Here is a 23,390-nt window from a genome sequence, read left to right as displayed (position 1 = left end):
ATGGCATGAACCCAGGAGGCGGAGCTTGCAGTGAGCCGAGATCATGCCACTGCACTCCACACTGGGCGACAGAGCGAGACTCCATCTCAAAAAAAAAAAAAAAATCATACCACTATTGTTACCCATAATACATAGATAAGGACCAAGGTCATCAGTAGAGCAAGGATTAGGAATCAAGGCTTGTGACTTAAGATTCCTTTTTTTTTTTTTTTTTTTTTGGAGGCAAGGTCTCACTCTCACCCGGGCTGGGGTGCAGTGGCGTCATCATGGCTCACTGCAGCCTAGACTTCCTGGCCTCAGGTGATTCTCCCACCTCAACTGCCCAAGTTGGGACTACAGGCCTGTGCTACCATCCCCGGTTATTTTTCTGTATTTTTAGTAGAGGTGGAGTTTCAGCATGTTGCCCAGGCTGGCCTCAAACTCCTAGGCTCAAGTGATCCACCTGTGTTGGCCTCCCAAGCCTGACTTGAGATTCTTAAACTCTTGAGATTTGTTCAAGAAGTTGACCTGCAGTCTCTGCCTAAGAGATTTAAGTAGCCCTAAAACGCTTAATCCATTCATCATTAAGTAGCCAATGACCATTATGTGATCTGGGGGCTTGCTTTCTATTCAGAGAGACAAAACTAGCAAACGTTCGACAATTATAAAATTGACTAAGCTGGCAAATCTTTAAAACTAACTAGACAGGTGCAATTCAGAGAAGACCACTAATGGCTGAAATGGTTGGCAAGGTTTCTTGGTGACAGGCTTTGACGTGGACTTTATTTATTTATTTATTTTTTTAGACAGAGCCTCACTCTGTCACCCAGGCTGGAGTGCAGTGGCACAATCTTGGCTCACTACAACCTCTGCCTCCCGGGTTCAAGCAATTCTCTGCCTCAGCTTCCCGAGTAGCTGGAATTACAGGCGCCCGACACCATGCCGAGCCAATTTTTGTATTTTCAGTAGAGACGGGTTTCACCATCTTGGCCAGGCTGGTCTTGAACTCCTGACCTCATGATCCACCTGCCTCGGCCTCCCAAAGTTTTGGGATTACGAACGTGAGCCACCACGCCCGGCCTGATGTGGACTTTAAAGCAGAACTTGCAAGATGTTTGCCCCTCATTGTGATGACCATAGTGTTTTGGGTTTTTTTTTTCCAAAAAATTGGGAGCTTTCACATAAAAATCCCAATTTTTGAGGTGTCATGAGAAACTACAAAACTCAGCTTGTATTCCCACTACCGACAAGGGCTATCGCTGAGGCAGCTGACCTCTCAGACACTATAAGCCCTGGGCTCAACACATAGCCAATCCCATTACCCACCTGGCTCCTTAGGCAGTGGGTTTTCTTCCCTTACTTTAGGAGGAAGGATAAAGGCAGCCCAGAAAGGAGAACTGGACAGAGAAGTGAAGATGAGTGGGTATGTCATGAGGTGAGAGATAATGTTGAGACGTTTATAACTAGAACAGAGTTTTCATGTGAGGATAAGGTTCAGTCCCCATTTAAATCAATTAGCTCTGCAGTTGGGGGAGAATCTGCTCCCTAGGCCAAAACACCTATTTGAAATTAGCAGAAGAATCTGGTGACAGCCAGTGCAGCCATTTCAATAAATAAACCAAAAATAAACTGTGCATTGCTGCTGATGGACTAAAGATGCCAATTTTCTATATAAAGGGTGACACACTCAACTTCCTTCTATTCATTACATTTTGGCATACTTAAAAACTAACACACATTTTTCTTTTTTTTTTTTTTTTTTTGAGACGGAGTTTTGCTCTTGTTGCCCAGGCTGGAGTGCAATAGCGTGATCTCTGCTCACTGCAACCTCTGCCTCCCAAGTTCAAGCGATTCCCCTGCCTCAGCCTCCCAAGCAGCTGGGACTACAGGCATGTGTCACCACGTCTGGCTAATTCTGTATTTCTTAGTAGAGACGGGGTTTCTCCATGTTGGTCAGGCTGGTCTGGAACTCCCAACCTCAGATGATCTGCCCGCCTCAGCCTCCCAAAGTGCTAGGATTAGAGGCATGAGCGACTGTGCCCAGCCAAAAACACATATTAAGATTTGAAATTTACATTAAAATATAGTAGATTATAAGTTTATCATAAATTATAATTTGTATTGCATAATTACATCTCACTTGTTTTTACTTAACTCCATTATGTAGTGCTGGTAGTAAGCAATATTGAGGCAGAATAGGGTCTGGAGGCGGGGAACCTAAGGCAGATTTGTGCTGACTTCCTAGAACTGAATCAAGAGGATCAGACTGTACTCCCTTTGGCTCCACAGTCTTCATTCAGAACTTTACTTCAGCCTCTGATTGGTCACCTCCTACAACCAATCAGACTGGTCGTGGGCCACTCCTTAATTTACATACAGTATAAGCAAGTAACCAATGGGAAACCTCTAGAGGGTATTTAAACCCCAGAAAAATCCTGTAACTAGCACTCTTGAGCCCCTTGCTTGAGCCTGCTTACACTCTGTGGAGTGTACTTTTTGTTTCAATAAATGTGTGCTTTCATTGCTTCATTTTTTTGCTTTGTGCATTTTGTCCAATTATTTGTTCAAAACGCCAAGAACCTGTCAACTCATAGTCAAAACCTTTCACTGGTAACAATATGGTTGCCTTGCATGCTTTTTGTCCTAGGCAAGTCTGTGCCTCACTTAGTTTTTGTTTTGTTTGAGACAAGGTTTTACTCCTGTCGCCCAGGCTGGAGTGCAGTGGTGTGATCTCGGCTCACTGCAACCTCTGCCTCCGGGGTTCAAGAGATTCTCCTGCCTCAGCCTCCCAAGTAGCTGGGACTACCGGTGCATGCCACCACACCTGGCTAATTTTTATATTTTTTGTAGAAACAGGGTTTCACCATGTTGTCCAGGCTGGTCCCAAACTCATGGGCTCAAGTGATCCACCCACCTTGGCCTCCCAAAGTGCTAGGATTACAGGCATGAGCCACTGTGCCCAGCTCTATTTGGTTTTATTGTATTCCAACTCTCACCCTCTTCTTACTCTGGATTTGGCCTTCATTGCCTTCATGGTCTTCCATTGTTCATTTTCACAATTAAGCCCCAATTAGCCCACGATATGCAAAGGTTCTGTGAAAAAAAGAGCCCCATCACAGCCTGGCAATCAACCCTAATAAAAGGTAAAAGGATTCTGAGGGATGTGTTTGGCTTGGAGAGTAACAATTTAAATTTGTAAAATGTGCCTGAGTACAAAGGAGGTTAAAAAGCACTACCCAGTGTTCCTAATATATATTCATTTGAAGAGCTGCTTTTCAAACCACAGGCTCTTGGCCTATTCTTCATTAACCCTATTTTCTTTTTCTGTTTTGAGTCAGAGTCTCACTCTGTCACCTAGGCTGCAGTTCAGGGGCAAATCTCAGCTCACTTGCAACCTCCACCTCCTGGGTTCAAGCGATTCTCATTGCCTCAGGCTTTCGAGTAGCTTGGATTATGGGTGCCTGCCACCAAGCCAGGCTAATATTTTGTATTTTTAGTAGAGATGGGGTTTCACTATGTTGACCAGGCTGGGCTTGAACTCCTGACCTCAGGTGATCCGCCTGCCTCAGCCTCCCAAAGTGTTGGGATTACAGGTGTGAGCCACTGTGCCCAGCTTTCATTAACCCTGTTTTCTGTTAAATACCCATAGAAAAATAATTGCTAATCCGTTCCTTTTAGTTCAGGTTCGCCATACTATGATGATATTTAGCACCACCCAGTGGCAATTTTTTCTTATGTTCTTGGGAATAAATAGCAACTTTGCAAACTCTTGATCCCAAAAGAGAATACCTCAATCAATAGAAACAAGAAAAAAGGTGCAAATCAAACTAAATTTCATTTTTAAAAAGTCATCTACTTTAAGAGTTCAGATCATTTTAAGGTTGTTTTCCTGGCCTCCTGTCTCCTTAAAGACAAATAGCTAGGCCTGGTGCAGTGGTTCACACCTGTAATCCCACTACTTTGGGGGGCCAAGGTGGATCACTTGAGCCCAGGAGTTCAAGACCAGTTCAAGACAACATAGTGAGACCCTGTCTCTACAAAAAAATTTAAAAATTAGCCAGGTATGGTGGTGCATTCCTGTAGTTCCAGCAATTTGGGAAGCTGAGTTGGAAGGACTGCTCGAGCCCAGTTCGAGGCCACAGTAAGCTATGATTGCACCAGTGCATTCCAGCCTGGGGGACAGAGCAAGATCCTGTCTCAAAAAAAAAGGACGAATAGCTTAAGTAGTTAAACAAAAACAACAATAAAGAAATTTTTCAAAAATTCTCCTTTTATTCTCTAGTTATAAACATGTACTCACTTTCAAATAAAATTCTATATTAGAAGGAAAGGTCTCTTTGTAAGGCATAGTATTGACTTTTTCTTATGAGAAAACAGGAAATATCATTAGTGCTTTTAAAAAACTGAAAGCGTGAGAGAAAAATCAGGGCTCTATCTAGAGAAGTCTAATTGTTTCTCTACAAAAACCAACTGGAATACAGGATAGCTCTGTCCAATAGCAACCTAAACCAGCACCTCCCTTATGTGCATATAGAAAATCTATCTCTTGTGGCCGGGCATGGTAGCTCATGCCTGTAATCGCAGTACCTTGGGAGGCCAAGGTGGGCGGATCACAAGGTCAGGAGATCAAGACCATCCTAGCTAACACAGTGAAACCCCGTCTCTACTAAAGATACAAAAATTAGCCGGGCATGGTGGCGGGTGCCTATAGTCCCAGCTACTCGGGAGGCTGAGGTAGGAGAATGGCGTGAACCCAGGAGGTGGAGCTTGCAGTAAGCCGAGCTCACACCACTGCGCTTCAGCCTGGGCTACAGAGCGAGACTCCGTCTCAAAAAAAAAAAAAAAAAAAAAAAGAAACAAAATATATGTCTTAACCAACTTGGAAGAAAAACAAAATTCTGTGTGTGGAAATATATTTTTTCAAGTTATTCTTCTTTCAACCTGGATTCAGCCTCAGGCTGCTGCTGACATCAGTGATCCTCTCTGGGGTGAGGCTGGAGGGCTTGCATTGCACTGGAAGGGCATGAGGCACACCTACTGCCACAGCAGAGAATCAAAGGACCATAACTGTCCCTTGGGGGGTTGAAGAATTCTTTAAAGTGTGAATATTTGGGGAACACAGACCAAGGCTGTGCCCTGATTTTCCCTTTCTGAAAGTCACACTTTAACTAAAATATTTCTGTTCTACAAATTTCCATATATCAAAAAAAAGCTGTAGAATTTAATTCATAGTGTCTTCTCAAAAGGAAGAGGAAAACAAAAACAGTTCTTCATAGGAGTCTTTTATTTTTTGGTGTCTTAAATGTCAATGATCACAAAAACTTCCGGCTTCTCTTCATTATAGACCTGCATTGCTGAATATGTTATTGCTTTGACTTCTGTTCCCTAAAGTTGGGGTTAGAGAAAAAAAAAAAAAAAGGAAAATAGGATATTGAAATCATAATCATTAACTCTAGCAACAATCAGCAGAAAGTAAAAATTTTAGTATTTTGAAAATGAAAAACTCACATGAAACAATTAGTTATCAAATTAGGAGAATATACAGGGATCCAAGAAAAATGAGAGGCAACACATGCACAATGGAGTTGGGACATGGAACTCTAATCCTGGCTTTGTTTCCACCTGGGTGTATAGAAATTGTCTGGCCTGTCTGGACATCAGTTTTTCATTTATAAAATGGGTTAAATCACATAAAGACACATCCATGGGTATGTTCACTGCAGCACTATTCACAATAGCAAAGACATAGAATCAATCCACATGCCCATCAATGGTAGACTGGATAAAGAAAATGTGACACATATACACCATAGAATACTACACAGCCATAAAAAAGAATGAGATCATGTCCTTTGCAACAACGTGGATGGAGCTGGAGGCCATTATCCTAAGTGAATTCATGCAGGAGCAGAAAATCAAATACCATGTTTCCATATATTTATTTGGGACATAAACATTGAGTACACATGAACACAAAGAGGGAAACAAGACACCGGGTCTATTTGAGAGTTGGGGGAGGGTGAGGATTGAAAAACTGCCTATCAAGTATTATGCTGATTACCTAGGTGACAAAATTATCTGTACACTAAACCCCCACAACATGCAATTTACCCATGTAACAAACTCGTATGTGTACCCCATGAACCTAAAAATAAAAGTTGGAAAGAAAAAAAAGTAAAAAACTTTTGAGGATGATTAAAAAAAAAAAAATTAAACAGGTTGAATCAAAGAACACAAGCTTTTCTACTATTTGGCTCAGGGCTCTTTCTGAAATCCAAACCACCTCCTTATACTCTGACCTAGGCCCTAGGAATTCAACTTATTCTCTTTTCCTCAGTTGACAACACTCACTTCACCTCTTGGGACTCTTCTCTTTCCAAGTCTAGCTGAAGAATAAGATATAGTTTCCCAGGTCAAAAGCTCTCCACACGTCTCTGATACATGACATTGCCCAACCCTGCCCCAGTTTAAAACCACAGAATTAGATGTTCTCTTAGGTTCTTTCCAGCTCCAAAAGGAATCTACAATAATTCTGTGCACCATAAAATGTACCAGGCAATAGGTAAATGGCATTTGCTAGCTCTACACCACACAAAAAAAGGAAGATTTCACAGAAGGATATAAGTGGCACTGCCACTGCTTTTTCTCCTCTGCCACAATCACCTGGCAAAACCACAACATAATTCAAGTTCAACTGTCTGCTTATGGCAGCACACACCATGCTAACTGGTATCACCCTGAGTGTATGTCCACACATCTCAAACAGGAATTCAGTACTCGCAGTAAAATCTTACAATTACCAATAAATTCCCTTTTTCACTCTCTGAGACAATTCTTTCTCTTCTCCTCTAGTGATCATTCCTCCCTCATTCTCACTCTCAATCAACTGTGCTTCCTAGAGAAAGTAAGAGCAACTCAGTAAGAACTGACCCATTTTCCTACCACCAAATCTACCATCATGCTGTATCTGTACTCACCTTAGCCTGATTGCAATGAATGGCTTGTCCCTGGCTCCCATCAGAAGGCCAACTCCTATACGTGAGTACTTGATCCTATACCCCCCTTACCAAATTTTACCAAAGAGGCTGTGGCCCTATCTCTACAACCTTGTCTCCTACTATTACACCTTCACTCTCAGCTCCAGCTTGCTGTTCCCTGAACTTACCTCATTTCAGGGCCTTTACACCTGTTTCTTCACCTAGAAAGTTCTTCCTTATTTCTGCTCACTCCTCATCTCTCTTGCCTCTGCTCAAATATCACTTTCTCAAACATACTGATATATTTTGGCTGTGTCCCCACCCAAATCTCATCTTGAACTGCAGTGCTCATAATCTCCACGTGTTGTGGGAGGGAGCAGGTGGAGATCATTGAATCACGGGGGCGGTTTCCACCATGCTGTTCTAGTGATAGTGCGTGAGTTTTCAGGAGATCTGATGGTTTTCTAAGGGGCTTCCCCCTTCGCTCAGCACTCACTTCTCTTCCTGCCACAATGTGAAGAAGGAAGGGTTTGCTTCCCCCTCCACCATGATTGTAAGTTTCCTGAGGTCTCCCCAGCCATGCTGAACTATGAATCAATTAAGCCCCTTTCCTTTATAAATCACCCAGTCTCGGGTATGTCTTTATCAGCAGCGTGAGAATGGGTTAATAAACATATATTTTCTGACTACCCCCTCCCCTCCTCCAACCACTCTTACCTTATCCTGATGGCACTGTTCACTATCTGAAATTATATTATGTGTTTACATGTTTGTCTGGCTCACTTCTCCCACTACATTTTAAACTCAGTAAGGGCAGAGACTTCGCTTATCCTATTACATTTCTACCTCGAGTGCATAAAAAAAAGTCGGAAACACTGGAGGCACTTGATAAGTATTTGCTGAATGCATGCATAAATTCATGGATGGATGGCATATGGATTCATGGAGAGAAGGTAAAGACAGTATTAAAACCAGGAAGGTATTTTTAAACCAAGAAATATTCCAGGAACCAGATGTTTTAATAAGCTATTTGTAAAACATTCCTTTTTGCTTTGAAAAGTTGATTGGCTGGGCCCAGTGGCTCATGCCTGTAATCTCAGCACTTTGGGAGGCCGAGGCGGGTGGATCACCTGAAGTCAGGAGTTTGAGACCAGCCTGACCAACATGGTGAAACCCCACCTCTACTAAAAATACAAAAATTAGCCGGCTGTGGTGGCATACACCTGTAATCCCAGCTACTCAGGAAGCAGAGACAGGAGAATCGCTTGAACCTGGGAGGTGGAGGTTGCAGTGAGCTGAGATTACGCCACTGCACTCCAGCCTGGGCAACAGAGTGAGACTCCATCTCAAAAAAAAAAAGAGTTATTTGATCATTCATCCAAAAAATAAGAAGTAGCTGGGCGCAGTGGCTCACGCCTATAATCCCAGCACTTTGGGAGGCCAAGGTGGGTGGATCACCTGAGGTCGGGAGTTTGAAACCAGCCTGGCCAACATGGTGAAACCCGGTCTCTACTAAAATACAAAAATTAGCCTGGCATGGTTGCATGGGCCTGTAATCCCAGCTACTCGGGAGGCTGAGACACGAGAATCGCTTGAACCCGGGAGGGGGAGGTTGCAGTGAGTAGAGGTCACGTCACTGCACTCCAGCCTGGGTGACAGGGTGAGACTGTCTCAAAAAAAAAAGAAAGAAGAATAATAATAAAAAAAACTGTTGGCTGGGCGCGATGGCTCACGCCTCCTTTGGGAGGCTGAGGTAGGTAAATCACCTGAGCTCAGGAGTTCGAGATCAGCCTGGCCAACATGGTGAAACCCCATCTCTACTAAAAATACAAAAAATTAGCCAGGTATGGCGTCATGTGCCTGTAATCACAGCTACTTGTGAGGCTGAGGCAGGAGAATCGCTTGAACCTGGGAGGCGGAGGTTGCAGTGAGCTGAGATCGTGCCACTGCACTCCAGCCTGGGCAATAGCATGAGACTCCGTCTCAAAAACAAAACAAAACAAAACAAAACAAAAACTGTTAGGAGTACCAAGCTGGAATTGGTGGTGTGCACCTGTAAGCTCAGCTACTCAGGAGACTGAGGTGGGGGGATTGCTTGAGACTAGGAGTTTCGGATCAGCCTGGGCAACATAGCAAGGCACTGTCTCACATAAACAAAAACTCTTAGGAATAAATGAAATTAATTTGCTCACAATCCATTCTGAACACTTCCAATGACAAATATGAATTCAGAATACAGTTATGTGCCACATAACATTTTGGTCAATGACTAACTGCATATATGATGGTGGTCTGAGAAGATTATAATACTGTTTCTTTTTTTTTTTTTTAGATGGAGTTTTGCTCTTGTCGCCCAGGCTGGAGTGTGCAATGGCGTGATCTCCGCTCACTGCAACCTCCGCCTCCCAGGTTCAAGCGATTCTCCTGCCTCAGCCTCCCAAATAGCTGGGATTACAAGCGCCCGCCACCGCACCCAGCTAATTTTTGTATTTTTAGTAGAGATGGGGTTTCACCACGTTGGCCGGGCTGGTCTAGAACTCCTGACTTCAGGTGATTCACCCACCTCGGCCTCCCAAAGTGCGGGGATTACAGGCGTGAACCACCATGCCGGGCCTATAATACTGTATTTTTACTATACCTTTTTTTGGTATTTAGAAATATAAATACACAAATATTTACCAATGTGTAACAACTGCCTATAGTATTCAGTATAGTAATATGCTGTACAGGTTCATAGCCTAGGAGCGATAGGCTATACCATATAGCATAGGTTATAGCATCTAGGTTTGTGTAAGTACACTCTATGATGTTTGCACAATGATGTAATCACCTAAAGATGCATTTCTCAGAATGTATCCCAGTAGTTAAGTGACCTGTCTGTATTTTTTTTCTGGCCTAAACACAGGGGTCAGCAAAATATATATAGCCCACAGGCCAAATTGCCTTTTTGTACAGTCCCATAAAGTAAGAGTGATTTTTACATCTTTATTTATTTACTTTTATTTTATTTTTTTGAGACCAGTCTCGCTCTGTCACCCAAGCTGGAGTGCAGTGGCATGATCTCGGCTCACTGCAACCTCTGCCACCCAGGTTAAAGTGATTCTCCTGCCTCAGCCTCCTGAGCAGCTAGGATTACAGGCGCGTGCCACCACGCCCAGCTAATTTTTGTATTTTTAGTAGAGGCTAGGTTTCACTATGTTGGCCAGGCTGGTCTCAAACTCCTGACCTAAAGCGATCTGCCTGCCTTGGCCTCCCAAAGTGCTGGGATTACAGGTCTGAGCCACCATGCCTGCCCTGATTTTTACATTTTTAAATGGTTGGGGAAAAAAATCAAAACAATGACATTTTGTTACATTTGAAAATGATAAGAAATTCAAATTTCAATGGGCATAAATAAGTTTTACTAGAATACAAGTGAACTCATTCATTTAAGTATTATCTATGGCTACTTTGGTGCTACAACAGAAGCACTGAGTAGCTGCTCTTCTGTCATTCTGGGCCCACAAATCTTAAAACATTTATTATCTGTCCATTTTACAGAAAAAAACTGCCAACTCCTGTTCCAATAGATTTTCCTACCATAGAGTGAGGCCATACAGGTCGGCAAATACAGAATCTAGAGACACACAGAAAGTAGAAGGCACAATAGAGAACATCTAGTCCAACATCTTTATTATAGGAGAAGAAATAAAGGTCAAAAAGGCAAAGAGAATTTCAAATTCCACAATAATCTGAAGAAACTTGACCCTAGAACCCAATGCTGATGCCTCATCCACTAAATCAGGTGTGTATAATCACAGTATTTTAACAAAATATATCCAGACAGGTCAGAGAAGCTTGAGAAAAACTTATCACTTTACACCAGTTAGAACTAACTGAAGTTGATTGTCACATATATGAACTTTATGGTAAGGAAATTTTTCATGTTCTTAATGGCTGGATTTTAAAACATACCTGAGGGTGCTTGGACAATGAAAATTCTTCTCCCCACCTTGAGAATACAAATTAAAACATGATTAAGATTTGTTCTCTCTTTATATGTTTTAAAATAAGCCTTGTAAATGTGGTTAACATGCTAGAAAGCCAAAAGAGACAGGAGGGGGTCAGGGAGCTGTTAAGTTTCATTTTCATTTGTCAGAAGATACAGCTGTTGAGGGACGTGTGTGCAGTGTCATCATTTGCTCTCAAGGTTGATAGTTAAGGCCAGGTGTGGTGGCTCATACCTATAATCCTGGCACTTCCGGAGGCCAAAGGGAGGATCGCTTGAGCCCAGGAGTTTGAGAACAGCCTGAGCAACATAGGGAGACCTCATCTGTACACAAAATTAAAAAAATAAAAAAATTTAGCTGGGTGTGGTGGCACATGCCTGTGGTCCCAGCCACTCACGAGGAGGAGGCAGGAAGATTGCTTGAGCCCAGAAGTCAAGGCTGCAGTGAGCTGTGATTGCACCACCGCACTCTAGCCTGGGTGTTAGGGCAAGACTGTGTTTCAAAAAAATTTTTAATTATAGGCCAGGCGCGGTGGCTCATGCCTGTAATCCCAGCACTTTGGGAGGCCGAAGCAGGTGGATCATCTGAGGTCGGCAGTTGAGGCCGGCAGTTTGAGACCAGCCTGACCAACATGGAAAAACCCTGTCTCTACTAAAAACACAAAATTAGCCGGGCGTGGTGGCGCATGTCTGTAATCCCAGCTACTTGGGAGGCAGAGGCAGGAGAATCGCTTGAACCCAGGAGGTGGAGGTTGCAGTGAGCCAAGATCGGGCCACTGCACTCCAGCCTAGGCAACAGAGCGAAATGAAAAAGGTCAGGCGCGGTGGCTCATGCCTGTAATCCCAGCACTTTGGGAGGCCAAGGTAGGCGGATCACCTGAGGTCAGGAGTTCAAGACCAGCCTGGCCAACATGATGAAACTCTGTCTCTACTAAAAATACAAAAATTAGCCAGGTGTGGTGGTAGGCACCTGTAATCCGAACTACTCAGGAGGCTGAGGCAGGAGAATCGCTTGAGCCAGGAGGCGGAGATTGCAGTGAGCTGAGATCATGCCACTGCACTCCAGCCTGGGCGACAGAGCGAGACTCTGTCTCAAAAAAAAAAAAAAATTTAATTCTAGTGGCCAGGCACAGTGGCTCCCACCTGTAATCCCAGCACTTTGGGAGGCAGAGGTAGATGAATCCAGGAGTTCAAGACCAGCCTGGCCAACATGGTGAGAACTCGTCTCTACTAAAAATACAAAAATTAGGCAGGCATGGTGCCATGCGCCCGTGGTCCTACCTACTCAGGAGGCTGAGGCATAAGAATGGTTTGAATCTGAGAGGCGGACATTGCAGTGAACCAAGATCACATCATTGCACTCCCAGCCTGGGCAACAGAGTGAGACTGTCAAAAAACAAACAAACAAAAAATTAATTTTAAAAACTTTAAAAAAAGGTTGATAGTTGATCTCAAAATAAATGTGCCCCAATATAGTGTACCTATGGTGGAATCTCAATAAACATTGTTTAGTAAATATTGTTTCAAAACAGAGTAGTAACATATTCAAAATTTGTACTATCCTCAGTTATGAAACTAGTTAAGTAGGCAGTGTGCGGTGGCTCACACCTGTAATCTCAGCACTTTGGGAGATTGAGGCAGGAAGATAGCTTGAGCTCAGGGGTTCGAGACCAGCCTGGGCAATGTAGCGAGACCCTGTCTCTACAAAAGATTAAAAAAAAAAAAAAATTAGCCAGGCATGGTGGCATATGTCTGTTGTCCTAGCTACATGGGAGTTTGAGGTAGGAGGATTGCTTGAGCCCAAAAGGTCATGGCTGCAGTGAGCCATGATCATGCCACTGCACTCCAGGCTGAGAGACAAAGCAAAACCCTCTCTCAAAACAAAAACAACAAAAACGAAACAAAAAAGAAAAACAAAAACTAATTAAATAATACCTCCCATTGGAGAAAGCAAGTCTGAGTACCACAAAGGCAAAATACTAGACTCTATAATACAGTCCGAACTTGGTTTACACTTTACAACTTTTCCAAAAATATCCATGATCTGTATATAGAAGGCCCTAGAAAAGTAATCTAGAACTTGGGATCAGTCTCCTCTCTGTCTTTGACACTAATGTGAGTGAAGATCACAACGTGGTATAATAGAAAGAGCAAAGCTTTAAAATTCTGTTCAAACACTTATTAGCTAGTACTTTTGGACATGCTTGTTTCTTTTTTTTTTTTTTTTTTTGAGCCGGAGTCTCACGCTGTTGCCAGGCTGGAGTGCAGTGGCACAATCTTGGCTCACTGCAACCTCTGCCTCCTGGGTTCAAGCGATTCTCCTGCCTCAGCCTCCTGAGTAGTTCAGATTACAGGTGCCCACCACCACACCTGGCTAATTTTTGTATTTTTAGTAGGGATGGGGTTCCACCATGTTGGCTAGGATGGTCTCAATCTCTTGACCTCATGATCTGCACGCCTCGGCCTCCCAAAGTGCTGGGATTACAGGCGTGAGCCACTGCACCCAGCAAGCCTGTTTCTTTACTCATTAAAAAACAACAAAAAACAAAACAAAACAAAAACACAGAGAAGATAATAAAAGACCTCACTTTACAAAAAGAATGAATGAAATTCAATATAAAATGGGGCCACAGGAGTTAGAGACCAGCCTAGCAACATAGCAAGACCCCATCTCTATAAAAAAATTAAAAATTAGCTGAGATTAGCCAGGCACGGTGGCAGGCGCCTGTAATCCCAGCTACTCAGGAGGCTCAGGCAGGAGAATCGCTTGAACTCTGGAGGCAGAGGTTGCAGCGAGCCAAGACTGCACCACTGCCCTCCAGCCTGGGCAACAGAGCAAGACTCTGTCTCAACAACAACAAATTAGCTCGGCATGGTAGTGCGCACCTGTAGTCCCAGCTACTTGGGAGGCTGAGAAAGGAGGATCACTTGAACCCAGGAGTTCAAAGCTGCAGTGAGCCATGATTACACCACTGCACTCCAACCTGGGGGACAGGGCAAGACCCTGTCTCAAATCAATCAGTCAATCAATTAAATTAAATTAAATTAAATGGAGCCGGGCGTGGTGGTATGCACCTGTTGTCCCAGCTACTCAGGAGGCCAAGGCAGGAGGATCACTTGAGCCCAGGAGTTTGAGGATGCCTGGGCAACATAGTGAATGAGAACCCATTTCTAAAAAAATAAATGAGGCCGGGCACAGTGGCTCAAGCCTGTAATCTCGACACTTTGGGAGGGCTGATGCGGGCAGATCACCTGAGGTCAGGAGCTTCAGACCAGCCTGGCCAACACAGTGAAACCCCGTCTATACTAAAAATACAAAAAATTAGCCAGGCGTGGTAGCAGGCGCGTATAATCTCAGCTACTCGGGAGGCTGAGGCAGAAGAATCGCTTGAACCCAGGAGGTGGAGGTTGCAGTGAGCTGAGATCACACACTCCAGCCTGAGCAACAGAGCGAGACTCTGTCTCAAAAATAAATAAATAAATAAATAAATAAATAAATAAATAATAAATGAAAATAAAATAAAAAAGCTATATGTAAAAGTAACCTAGGAGGGCCAGGCACAGTGGCTCATGCCTATTACCTCAGCACTTTGGGAGGCCGAGGCCAGAGGACTGCTTGAGCCCAGGAGTTTGAGACCAGCCTGGGCAACATGGGGAGACCCCATCTCTTCAGAAAACAAAAAAGTCAGCCAGGCATAGTGGCCACTTAATAGCTGAGGTGGGAGGATCCCTTGAGCCCAGGAGGCTGAAGCTGCAGTGAGCCATGACCACACCACTGTACTCCAGCCTGGGAGACAGAACAAGACCCTGTATCAAAAAAAAAAAAAAAAAAAAGAAAAAAGAAAAAACCTAAAAAATATAATTAAGTGACTAAAGAAACCTGAGAAACAAGTCCAATCAAAGTGACCTAATCAAGTGTTTGCAAACTCTGGAAGGAAAATAAAAGTACGATTTGTTAAAAGAAGGAATTGATTTAAATAGGTCTAGGAGTGAGAACATATGAGAAAAAAAGTGTCAGTGTTTCCCATCCACTAAGCTGGGCTTTATGCTGTGCCATTTAGCAATTACATGTATTCTCTCCCTAAAAAATCAACAAATTGGGAATCAGATTTAACAATTAAAATCAACTTTATTTTGTTAAGTTTCTGGTCCTTCCAAGCCCTTAGACATCCCACAAAACTCAATCTGCAAGTGGCCCTCTGATATATGTTTCCATCTGTTTCCTTGCTCATTGAATTCAATGAAGAATATAACTTTAACTCGGTACTTAAAAGACTTTCAAAACTTACCCAATTGATCGTAATTTGAAATTTCTTTGATCAATGCTAAGTACTTTCACTTCCTAGACAGGAAGAAAAATTTTTTAGTTAAAAAAAGTTCATAATAGACTATCTACTACAAATCTTTTTGTTCTGTTTTGTTTTTTTGGACCATCTACTAAAAATTGGTAAAATCTTTTTTTTTTTTTTTTTTTTTTGAGATGGAGCCTTACTCCATCGCCCAGGCTGGAGTACAGTGGCGTGATCTCGGCTCACTGCAACCTCCACCTCCCAGGTTCAAGCAATTCTCCTGTCTCAACCTGCTGAGCATCTGGGACTACAGGCGCCTGCCACCACGCCCGGCCAATCGATTTTTTTTGTATTTTTAGTAGAGACGGGGTTTCACCTTATTGGTCAGACTGGTCTCGAACTCCTGACCTCAGGTGATCCACCTGCCTCGGCTTCCCAAAATGCTGGGATTACAGGCGTGAGCCACCGCGCCTGGCCTTTACAACCTTTTCTAGAAAACAATAGCACACAACTTCCGTGAAGCAAAGAAAATTAAAATGTTAGCTAAAATAGGACAACAAATGAGATATATATGTATGCAGTTTTTTTTGTTTGTTTGTTTGAGACAAGGTTTTGCTCTGTTGCCCAGTCTGGAGTGCCATGGCATGATCTTGGCTCACTGCAACCTTCACCTCCCGAGCTCAAGCAATCCTCCCGCCTCAGCCTCTGGAGTAGCTGGGACCACAGGCATGTGCCACTGCGCCCAGATAATTATTGTTTTTTTGTTTTTTTTGAGACAGGGAGTTTCGCCATGTTGCCCAAGCTGAGTATTAAATATATTTCAAGGAAATAAGTTTTTTCTTACATATTCAAGGGAGGTATTCTAGAAAAATGTAAGATCTAAAAATATGAGTCAAAAGAATTTCTCTGCAAGACACATGGTAGAGAACTACTCTGGGCACACAGGGGCAGTACCTCTGCCGCTGCTGTACACTGTCACTTCCATAAAAGCTGTTGTTTAACGCTGGGGGAAAACAGATATATGGTGGAGGAGGACGACATAGGATTTCAATCACTCTGAGCCTAATAAACTACTGGTAGGCACTTGAATTCTGTAGGATGAGTGACTCAGTTGATAGAATGAGTATAAGTAGTGAAGCTGGTAAAGCAGAGAATGGAGGAATTATAAAAGCAGAGAGTGCCATCTCTATTAAATAACAATGACATTGCAGATGTGTTCCCTTCTAAAGGATGACAGCAGCAAGCAATCTCCATTTGGCTTTTCCTTTTTTCATGTTAAGGAAAACTAAAAGCTGCAGTTGTTTAACTTAGGCCAATGTGACAGGGCTACTAAATTTCAAATGGAACAAAAGGAACAATGGATGGACATAAATATAGCTCAAACTTGGGAAACATAAAAAGTGTGGATGAGGCTGCGTGCAATGCTCACACCTGTAATCCCAGCACTTTGCAAAATTGAGGCAGGAGGATTGCTGGAAGCTAGGAGTTCAAGACTAGCCTCGACAACATAGCAACACCCTGTCTCTATCAAAAACAAAAACAGAAAAAAATGTGGATGAAAACTGTAGGTACATTTTTATCACACAATCCTGATTAGTGACAAATACATGAGATCTAAATACGAAATGTTCCCACATAGGCAAATGCAGGTTAACCAGGAAGTGCCCGTGGTCATTATAATCTCTGCAAATCAGTATCATCTTATTTGTATGGATTGGTTTTGTTTCACATGTCCTATTTTAAATCATCTGTTCTATTTTAAAATATGAACTAAGAATCCATTTGCTCAGTAAAAAAGAAAAACCTTTGCTTACCCGGGGTATGAAGAATTCATCAGCACTGAACTTATAAAGCCATTCATCCAAAAAGTGAAACAGAAGAGACTGTAAGTCATCTCCTACACAAGATCAAATAGTATATTTAATAATTCTGGTCTCTAAAAACATACTTGAATTTAAAAGTGCAATAAATAAATGTCTTAGGTCAGTTTAAAGAGAAAGAAAAGACTCATCCTTAATTTTCTGGTTCTTTTTGTGAAAATATACTCAGATTATGTAGAATACTGCACAATTCTATACAGTACTGTATAACAATTTCTTCCTTGTGAATAAATCATTTACCTTGGGTTTCTACTTCTACTGTTTGGAGGGGCTCCACTGTCCCAGTATCTGTCATGTAACCAAACATGGCCATTGCACATTGCTCGAATGCTTCCTCCAGAGTATCTCCCCATGCGTGTAACCTAAAGAAGTATATTCATGCTCTGTGTAATACAATCCACTGCGAGAAAGAAAATTTGATAGCAGGCAAAGTCAAAATAAATTCAGTATGATAAATACAAATTTTAAGGCCTCAATCAATTTAACGGCACTGCAACCGGGTGCTTTTCTTTTTATTATTTATTTATGTTTTTTTAGACTGAGTCTCACTCTGTTGCCCAAGCTGGAGTGCAGTAGTGCGATCTCGGGTCACTGCAACCTCTGCCTCCTGGGTTCAAGCAATTCTCCTGCCTCAGCCTCACAAGTAGCTGGGATTACAGGCAGGCACCACCAGACCCGGCTAATTTTTGTATTTTTAGTAGAGACGGGGTTTTACCATGTTGGTCAGGCTGGTCTCGAACTCCTGACCTCATGATCCGTCCGCCTCAGCCTCCCAAAGTGCTGGGATTACAGGCGTTGAGCCACCACACCCGGCCTTATTTTTATTTTTTATTTTTTGAGATGGGGTCTCTCTCTGTCACCCAGGCTGGGGTGCAGTGGTGCAATCTCGGCTCACTGAGCCACTGAACCCTGCAAAACTGAGTGCTTTCAAACCATCATTTTCATATTGTGAAGGAACCAAAATGAGAGGAGAAAAATTAAAGATAGGGATACCAAGATTGAAACATTCAGTCTTCCTATTGACGTGGTTTCAAAGGAATGAACTCCTGCTATACTCACTGGACATCTGCTGTATGATCCAAATCTGAGGGACAGAGGGAAAAACACTTATAAGACACTAAACTTGACTCTCAAATCACACACACAAAATAACTCTAGTCCATTATTATTAGGAATATCATCTTTAAAGAGCAAGAAAATGTGGGCCAGTCCATCCACACCTTTTGCTATCTATTCACTCAACAAAGCTAATTGCTTTGCTTTGTTGGAATCTTTTTTTTTTTTTTTTGGGACAGAGAGCCAAGATCGCGCCACTGCACTCCAGCCTGGGCAACAGAGCAAGACTCCATCTCAAAAAAATAAATAAATAAATAAAATAAAATTCCAGGTTTCTGTCTCACCTTTTCTTTTACAGTGAACCTAATCCTAGATAAAATCAATTTAGAAAATAAACTCCACAATATATGAGCTTTTTCCTGATATTCCCACAGGAAAACCAGAAAGTAACAAATGGTACTATAGCACATTCCCATTGGATCTCTCCTCTCAACATTCTTCATCCATATCATGACTCTTTTTTTTTTTTTTAGTTGGAGTTTCACTCTGTCACCCAAGCTGGAGTACAGTGGTGCGATCTTGGCTCACTGCAGCCTCTGCCTCCAGGGTTCAAGTGATTCTCCTGCCTCAGCCTCCTGAGTAGCTGGGATTACAGGCGCACACCACCACACCCGGCTAATTTTTGTATTTTTAGTAGAGATGAGGTTTCACCATGTTGGCCAGACTGCTCTTGAACTCTTGACCTCAGGTGATCCGCCCACCTAGGCCTCCCAAAGTGCTGGGATCACAGGCGTGAGCCACTGCGCCTGGCCCACAACATGACTTTCATCAGTTCTTCCCACTTAGGATCATAGAATATTAGGGCTGGAAGGAATTCCTGGAGATCATGAATATGATTCCTTCACTTGGAACTGCCTTTGCAAAATTATAACTGAGGAAATTATGACAGTGAAAGAAATCAGACCTAACTGACTCCATCTTACTTCTAACCTGTAAATTGTCCTTGTTCATTTCTGGTGGGCCCAACTAACTTTGGGAAGGAATTCAGTTCATGGTTAGACTCTGAAACAAGATTAGTAACAGCCCTTTCCCGAAAAGACCCCCTTCTTGCCTGGGGAACAACCAGTCTGTCTTTCTGGGATTAACAAATTAGCTACAAGATTAGAAATTAGAGTTTAAGGGTCATGTAGCCTCTACCTCTATCAGTCTGAACCTCCCCAAATTGCTCTCGTGGATAACATCACTATTGTAAAACCTAAGATCAGTACTTGAGATATTTTGCAGACCCTGCACTCAGCTGACACCACCCAGACTCGTTATCTGGCTCAACCAGTTTTGCCATCCCACCCAGGAAGAGAAGACAGCAAGAAAAACTCACTTCAATCCCCTGTGATTCCATCTCCAACCTGACCAATCAGTAGTATCCACTTCCCAAGCCCCTACCAGCCAAATTGTCTTTAAAAACTCTGATCCCCAAATGCTCAGGGAGACTGATTTGAGTAATAAAACTCCGGTCTCAAGCACAACCAGCTCTGCGTAAATTACTTTCTCCACTGCAATTCCCCCATCTTGATGAATCGGCTTTGTCTGGGCAGCAGGCAAAGTTAACCCATTGGGCGGTTACACTTATAAGAAAAAACTTGAGTCTGGGCGCAGTTGCTCACGCCTGTAATCCCAGCACTTCGGGAGGCCGAGGCAGGTGGATCACAAGGTCAGGAGATAGAGACCATCCTGGCCAACATGATGAAAGCTTGTCTCTACTAAAAACACAAAAACTTAGCTGGGCGTGGTGGCGCGCACCTGTAAACCCATCTACTCAGGAGGCTGAGGCAGGAGAATAGCTTGAACCCAGGAGACGGAGGTTGCAGTGAGCCAAGATCACGCCACTGCATTCCAGCCTGGGCAACAAGAGCAAAACTCAAAAAATGAAAAAAAAAAAGGGGGGGGGGGAAGGAGAGGGTCAGGTCCCTAGGATGACCCTAACCCTCTGTCCGTCGTAGAAATGCCTGCCTGAGAAAGAGCATCATGGCCAGGAGAATATGTTTGTTCTAGCAAACACCTTATGTAGGCCCCCAAATTTCCTTTCTTAGAGCAGGTACTAAAAAGAGCTTACAAATGTGAATATCCATCTCTTACTACTTAGAAGTGTCTTTCTCTAAAACCCAAGAGCCATTCCATTGAAATGTAATCAATGGGAAGGATGGGCCTTTGTCTGTCTTCCAGCCTCTGTGGGAGGAAAGAATCCTAATTTCCACACTGTCAGCTGTCAGACACAGCTAGACTAATCACATTTACACTGATCAACTCTTTGTACTTTTTCACTTCTCTGACTCTACTAAGTCCCCCTCACTCCTCTCCCTTTAAAATGCTCAGTCATCCCCACACAAATCAGAATGGAGCTCAGCTCTTTTCCCACAGTAGTTATTAAATAAAACCTGTTTTCACTGCTCTGAGTAACGTCGAGTTGTATTTACCTTTCACACACGAGTGAAGAAGCCAGACATAAAAGAATCTGGCCGGGCGCGGTGGCTCACGCCTGTAATCCCAACACTTGGGGAGGCCGAGGTGGGTGGATCACGAGGTCAGGGGCTCGAGACCAGCCTGGCCAATATGGTGAAACCCCATCTTTACTAATAATACAAAAAAAAAATGAGCTGGGCGTGGTGGCACCCGCCTGTAGTCCCAGCTACTCCGGAAGCTGAGGCAGGAGAACTGCTTGAACCCTGGAGGCGGAGGTTGCAGTGAGCCAAGATTGCACCACCGCACTCCAGTGTGGGTGACAGAGCAAGACTGCCTCAAAAAAAAAAAAAAGAATCTAAACTGTGTGGTTCCAGCTATATGAAAACTAAAATGGGCAAAATTAAGCTATGGTGGTAGAAAACACAAGTGTTTTTCTCAAGACAAGGAAGTGGAGGATTGACTGGAAAAGAGCAAAAGCGAACTTTCTCTGGTGATGGACACGTTCTATAGATTGGATGGAGTGTTGGTTACAGAGATGTATGCATCTGTTTATAAAAACTCACTGGACTTTACACCATAAGGTCTGAGCACCTTACTCAGGTAAAATATATAATTTTTTTTTGAGACAGAGTCTCGCTCTGTAGCCCAGGCTGGAGTGCAGTGGAGTTATCTTGGCTCACTGCAACCTCTGCCTCCCAGGTTCAAGTGATTCTCCCGCCTCAACCTCCTGAGTACCTGGGATTACAGGAGTCCACCACCATGCCTGGCTAATTTTTTGTATTTTTTAAGTATAGACAGGATTTTGCCATGTTGGCCAGGCAGGTCTCAAACGTCTAATCTCAGGTGAACCACCTACACTGGCTTCCCAAAGTGCTGGGATTACAGGCCTGAGCCACCGCGCCCAGACTAAATTATATTTCAATTAAAAAAAATCAATTTAAAAGACAGTGACACACTGCTATAGGGCAGTGGTTCTCAAATTTTGGAGTCTCCAGAATTCTTTTTTTTTTTTTTTTTTTTTGAGACAGCCTCGCTGCAACTTCCACCTCCCAGGTTCAAGTGATTCTCCTGCCTTAGCCTCCTAAGTAGCTGGGATTACAGGCATGCGCCACCATGCCCAGCTAATTTTTGTATTTTTAGTAGAGACGGGGTTTCACCATGTTGGCCAGGATGGTCTTGATCTCTTGACCTTGTAATCCGCCCACCTCAGCCTCCCAAAAGCTGGGATTACAGGCGTGAGCCACTGCGACCAGCCCAGAATTCTTTATTCTCCTAAAAATTATTGAAGACCCCAAAGAGCTTTTATTAATATGGGTTATATCTGTCAATGACCACACTGCAAATTTTAAGTGAAAAGATTTTTAAATACGTATTAATTCATTTAAAAATAACAATAGGCTGGGTGTGGTGGCTCACGACTGTAATCTCAGCAGTTTGGGAGGCCAAGGTGGGTAGTTCACTTGAAATTAGGAGTTCGAGAACAGCCTGGCCAACATGGTGAAACCCTGTCTCTACTGAAAATAGAAAAAATTAGCTGGGGATAGTGGCACAACCCTGTAATCCCAGCTACTTGGGAGGCTGAAGCATGAAAATCGCTTGAACCCAGGTGGCAAAGGTTGCAATGAGTTGAGATCGCACTACTGCACTCCAGCCTGTGTGACAGAGTGAGACTCCATCTAAATAATAATAATAATAATAACAATCATTCCATTTTATTGAACATAAATTGAGTATTTTTATCTTTTTGCTTTTATTTATTTATCTTAAAGATGGAGTTTCCTGGCCAGGCGCATTGGTTTACACCTGTAATCCCAATACTTTGGGAGGCTGAGGTAGGTGGATCACTTGAGGTCAGGAATTCGAGACCAGCCTGGCCAACATGGTGAAACTCCATCTCTACTAAAAATACAAAAATTAGCCCGGTGTGGTAGCATGTGCCTGTAGTCCCAGCTACTCGGGAGGCTGAGGCAGAAGAGCTGCTTGGACCTGGGAGGTAGAGGTTGCAGTGAGCCGAGATCATGCCACTGCACTCCAGCCTGGGCAACAGAGCAAGACTCCACCACCCCAAAAAAAATTAAAAAAAAAAAAGATGGAGTTTCCCTATGTTGCCCAGGCTGGAGTGCAGTGGCTAGTCACAGGCACGACCATAGTACAATATATCCTAGTATTCCTGGGCTCAAGTGCTTACCACCATCCTGGCCTTGCATATTTTTATGAAAAAGTAACTATATTGTTAAAAGATTTAACTGGTCATGGTGGCTCATTCCTGTAACCCCAGCAACTGAAGAGGCTGAGGCAGGAGGACAGCTTGAGGTCAGGAGTTCAAGACTAGCCTGGACAACATAGTGTGACTCCATCTCTTAAAAAGTTTTTAAAAAACCAGGCGTGGTAGTGCATGCCTGTAGTCCCAGCTACTTGGGAGGCTGAGATGGGGAGGACTGCCTGACCCTAGGAGCTTGGGCTGCAGTGAGCTAAGAGTGCAGTGAGCTGCATTCCAGTGTGGGCAACAGAGTAAGGTCCCAACTCTAAAAAAAAATAAAAGTTATTAATTAAAAAAAATTTAGTGAAGACTGGCACTGTTTTACATTTTTTCAAATATTTTAAATGTCTGGCAATATAGTCATTTAGTTGGAGTGCATAAATAAAATCCAACCTCACAAATATGCAGAAGGAAAATACAGGAGCATTTTAATAGCTTTTTCAAATAATTGTGGCTAGGCTGGTCCAAGTGCAGTGATGTTTACAATTAATTCATCATAAC

At 43.1% G+C, this 23,390-nt stretch overlaps 1 protein-coding gene across 15 annotated transcripts in view; it reads right to left on the bottom strand.

The window, feature by feature from the left end:
* Positions 1 to 5,245: 5,245 nt before the first annotated feature.
* ZBTB8OS (zinc finger and BTB domain containing 8 opposite strand) overlaps positions 5,246 to 23,390 on the bottom strand; it is a 30,225-nt gene continuing 12,080 nt past the window's right edge. For 4 of the 15 annotated variants that reach the window (XM_034960520.4, XM_008965515.5, XM_014344340.4 and 1 more), the window contains exons 2-6: positions 17,354 to 17,475; positions 17,048 to 17,130; positions 15,234 to 15,286; positions 10,911 to 10,947; positions 5,246 to 5,364 (exon numbers count right to left, since the gene is read on the bottom strand). In XM_034960520.4, the coding sequence (XP_034816411.1) occupies positions 5,278 to 5,364; positions 10,911 to 10,947; positions 15,234 to 15,286; positions 17,048 to 17,130; positions 17,354 to 17,475 (382 nt within the window). In that variant the 3' untranslated portion in view covers positions 5,246 to 5,277. Of the gene's footprint in view, positions 5,365 to 10,910; positions 10,948 to 11,179; positions 11,269 to 15,233; positions 15,287 to 17,047; positions 17,131 to 17,353; positions 17,514 to 18,106; positions 18,198 to 23,390 lie in introns of all 15 variants that reach the window. The other 11 variants (XM_003812970.6, XM_014344339.4, XM_057300490.2 and 8 more) reach the window with 8 other exon arrangements.

This window comes from Pan paniscus, chromosome 1 (assembly GCF_029289425.2).
Source record: "Pan paniscus chromosome 1, NHGRI_mPanPan1-v2.0_pri, whole genome shotgun sequence".
NCBI classification, from domain to species: domain Eukaryota; kingdom Metazoa; phylum Chordata; class Mammalia; order Primates; family Hominidae; genus Pan; species Pan paniscus.
The sequence above is the reverse complement of the archived record's forward strand: the minus strand, read 5'-3'. Positions and strand labels throughout refer to the sequence as shown.